The sequence below is a fragment of the Limulus polyphemus genome, unplaced genomic scaffold, assembly GCF_000517525.1.
Source record: "Limulus polyphemus unplaced genomic scaffold, Limulus_polyphemus-2.1.2 Scaffold4741, whole genome shotgun sequence".
Classification (NCBI taxonomy): Eukaryota; Metazoa; Arthropoda; class Merostomata; order Xiphosura; family Limulidae; genus Limulus; species Limulus polyphemus.
Window position 1 is genome coordinate 52,486 of NW_013670351.1, and position 4,270 is coordinate 56,755.

Here is a 4,270-nt window from a genome sequence, read left to right on the forward strand (position 1 = left end):
TAGATTCACATGATCAGTTGGCAATTTCTTCTTCTTTTCAATGTGTTTCTGAGGAAGATTACAATCAATGAGAAGACAATTTGGACTTTTTTTTTTTCTTTGGCACCTTCCACCAGTTGCTGTGTCATTCACTTTGGTAGAGAATTGTTCTTCACCTTCTTTCTTCCTATTGCTTCCAGTTCTCCCAGGGATCTGTGATACATTTCTCAACATGTACACTTCACACCTGGTTGATATATCCCTGATAGGCATGGCTCAGATGCCATTTGTGTGGTTTTACCCTTTTTTCTACACAGGAGAATTAAGTATTTCACATCATCAGTACTTTGACGTTGATAAATTAGATATTTATGTGTCCTTTGTCATCTAAGTTACTTTAGATGAATTGTAAGTTAGATATTAATTATTACTTTGTTTTTTATGTAAATTTAATTGTTTTGCACATTCATCAATATTCATACTTTGTAAACTCGACAAATTTCGTTTGTTATTTCATTATTCATAAGTACTTTAACTAGGTATGTTTACATTCTTTTTACATTACATATCATTACTACTTGTAACATCTAATACGTTGTTCTATTTGAGTAATTTTTTTCGTCATTGTTAACTGTGTCCCTTATCATCCTAATTTTCGTCAGTGTAGGACTTAATTAAGTATCCTTTGTTGTCTAGATTTATTTAAATGACTGGTAAGTTAGGTATTGATTATTAATGTGTTTTCTATTTTAGTCAGTCTGCATGTTTATTGCTATTACACATTTTGTGGACTTGATAAATTTAGACGATTTGTCCATTAGATATTGATCAGTACTTTGTTAAATGGGTATGTTTCGATAGTTTGTATGTTACATATCATTGATACTAGTAACATATAAGTCATTGTTTTATTGGATTTTTTTTTAATTTTCGTCAGTGTTGGACATAAAATGTTTGATTTGTTACATCACTGATGTGTTTGTTTTCCATTCGTAGGGCTGAACTTGGCTTTGGCTCCCTTTCCTACGTTTGTGATACTAGAACCTCATTTTCTCCTCGTGATCTACAACTTATAGTTCTTCCCCACATTGCCCTCTTTATTTATAGTTCTTTATTGATCTAAGTTGAGTTTTCCAGTTCGGGCCCTACCTTTTGGACTAACATTGGCTCGTTAAGTGTTTTGTCTGGATGTACAAATTCATGCCGAACAGTCTGAGTTTTTTCATTCTTCATTCTATGGATGACTGGTTCCTGCTTGCTTCCTCCTGTTCACAGTCCAGAGATCACACTCCTCTCTTCCAACAGGATGCAGCATGGGTGGGGATTCTTGATGAAAGTGGGGATGTCCGTTCTTAGCTCCCTCTCAATACCCCATTCATTTGATGGGGGGTCTTCTTTTCAACCTGACTCTGGTCAAGCCTTCTTGTCTTGTGGTTTGGAGTGAGCAGTTCACACGTCCCACTCCTTTTCTTGCAGCTCGAGTTGTTCTATTTCTTTGGGGATGTGGGCTTCCTTGGAAGATCTCATTCCTATGGGTTGGGCTCATATGAGTTCTCTTCAGTGGAACTTCTCCTCGGATCCCTGGCTTGATGGTTAGACATAAACCATACCACAGCAGGGGTGCTGATTACTCCACTTTGTCCAGATATACATCTGTTCACGAGCTCATCTTTAGAGAGTCGGGGTTCTTACCTTGAATCCAGAGAGATTTCTGATCTATGATAAATGAAGGAATATTCTCTGCATATTACCTTTTTTGAGCCTTTGACAGTTTGTTGAGCTGTGTCCCACTTTTTTCCTCTCCTATGGGTGGTGCTGCTTATGGTACATTCTGACATCTTCACAGTGGTCACTTATATCACAGAGCCAGAAAGTACTAATTTCAGGATTCTGTGCTTTCAGATCTTAGATCTCGTTTCTGGGCCCACAGTCACCACATTGTAATCTTAGTTTGCCATTTCATGGCTCTCTGAATCTGGTGGTGGATTAATTATCTTCTCCCAACGACATTCTCTTCATTGAGTGGTCCCTCATTCCAAAGATGTAACCACTCTCTGTCTTCACACATGGCTTTTGTGAGGTCCATTATCTCAGTCTAGGAACTGACTCCACGTATTAAATCTTTCTTTTTCCGATCCATTAGACCTTCTTCCATGTCCATTTACTGCAGAGGATAGTATACCTTCCGACTTCGGTCTCTTTGCTGTGGTCTCTGTTCTTCCCAACCTTCTGTTCTTCATCATTCCCTTTTCTTCACCCAGTTGTTTGACAAAGGCTTGTCTACTTCAACCATGTCTAGCTGTCAGGCAGCCTTGTGGATCACCTTCTGTTTCTCTAGGTTTCATCTGGTTTTGTCTTCCCATCCTTTTTATTTCCTTTGAATTGCCTATTGGGATCTCAATGTGGTCCTTTATACCCTTTCTCAGCCTCCATTTAAACCTTTGTCTTCATGTTCCATTTACTTTCTCTCCCTCAAGACCTGTTTCCTTCTCCTTCTTGCTTGCAGTCATCATTGTTCAGATATTGATGTCATTAAACCTCTCCAGACAGGTCACGGGTCAATGGCCATGTCATCGCATTTGTTAACTTGCATTCAAAATTTTATTGAACTCTTATTTCATGAATCTCTTTTAATAAGTTTGGTATCACACTGTAGATTATAATTCAACTTTTAGTATTATACATTATTAATTTCTGAATTTAAAAGTAAATATTAAAAAACTGAGTTGAACATAGATTTTTGTTTGTCATGTGGTTTGTTGAATGCAGCACTGGTTCAAATTAAATTTTTGTGATGTCAGAATACTAAGTCTATAGTTTTGTATGAATTCTGATGACGAGTTATGAACTTTATCTATCTGGCTGAGGTTGTGTATGTACATAGTTAATTCTGTTTATATTTTTACTATGCATTGCATCTCTCAGGACGACTTGCATTTGTGCACATCCTTTTAATGCTGAGGATGAGTTATGAAACTTCTGTCCAGTTGAGGTTAAGTATGTATCCATCCTTGTCAGGTTCATTTCCTACTTAAAGGACAAAGAACATACTTGTTCCAGAAGTAGTGTAATACCTCACTTGAAGCTCATCCGTTCATTCTGGGAAGTTGCTTTCCACTTGGTTACTATGTTGTGTGCCTAAACTTGTCCCCTTCATATTTGAAATGTGGAATTCTAGCTTTATGTGAGTGGAAGTAAGACCATGTTGGAAGTTAACATTTTTCTTGCACTGAAACTGTATTTCTGATAGGTACTTACCTCCCTCACACACTTACCATCCATCCTCCCCTTGGCCAGTGTTCTTCTTTTAGAACATGCCAATTTTTGAAAGTGAGGATTGAGCAGGAATAGCAGAAGGAGTTAGTTGTAGCAATGTAAATGGCACAATATTATTGGTGAAGAGTAGTCACATGATATGTACTTGTTCAGAAATGACACAAAATTGATGGGGTATAAAGATTGGTGCACTGATTGCAAAAATGTTTTTATGAATGTGTAGATGGCAGAAAAGGATTGAGATAACTTTGTGTGAAATAAGGTATTTATGTATCGGAAATACATTTTCAGTGCAAGAAAAATGTTAACTTTTGTCAATACAAAGTTGTATGTTCAGGCTCATGTGAACATTTAAATAATAACTTCTAATATATGTATACTTTAATAATTACATAGTATAATGTGTTAAAAATATATTAACTTTTCTTTTACCTCCCATGTCTTTAGAAAATTTTACTTGCTAATTCATAAATGATTCTATTAAGCTAAAGAAATCCTTCTTTTTGGTAGGAAATGACAAAATATTTTTGAATACAAGATGCATATTAAGCCCAATGGTAATTTATTTAAGAATTACCAAATTTGTTACGATTACATCTCTTCTATTTTATTTTCTTCTTCAGCCAATGCAGTATGATTTTTATGGATATTATGGATATGATAAACATGTGGAACATAAGTATGAAGATAAGTTGAAGTTGGACTACTCCTTTTCTTTCCCTTCTCATCATGATATTGTAAGTGAGTTTGATTCTTCAGGTAATAAAAAAAACGTATTTCTTTTTAATTCTTAAAAGTGTGAGATATGTTTTGAGCTCATTCATTAAAGAGAGTACGCTTCAGGAAAGCAAGTAATTACCCAAAATGCCATATTATTTATTGCAGATGAAATATAAACTGTTTTATGTCTTAATAAAAGATTTTCACAAAGAATTGTAACATATATGCTATTAATGGTTGGAGACGGCTTGAATGGGTAATGAAGAAAAGCTTTAATATAAGTTTAACATAACAG

At 35.4% G+C, this 4,270-nt stretch overlaps 1 protein-coding gene across 1 annotated transcript in view; it reads left to right on the plus strand.

Annotated features, from left to right (window-relative positions):
* Positions 1–4,270, plus strand: part of LOC106471624 (sarcosine dehydrogenase, mitochondrial-like) — a 65,839-nt gene that overhangs the window by 48,035 nt on the left and 13,534 nt on the right. The window contains exon 12 of the mRNA XM_013932236.2: positions 3,879–3,992. Coding sequence (XP_013787690.1) covers positions 3,879–3,992 — 114 coding nt within the window. The remainder of the gene's footprint in view (positions 1–3,878; positions 3,993–4,270) is intronic.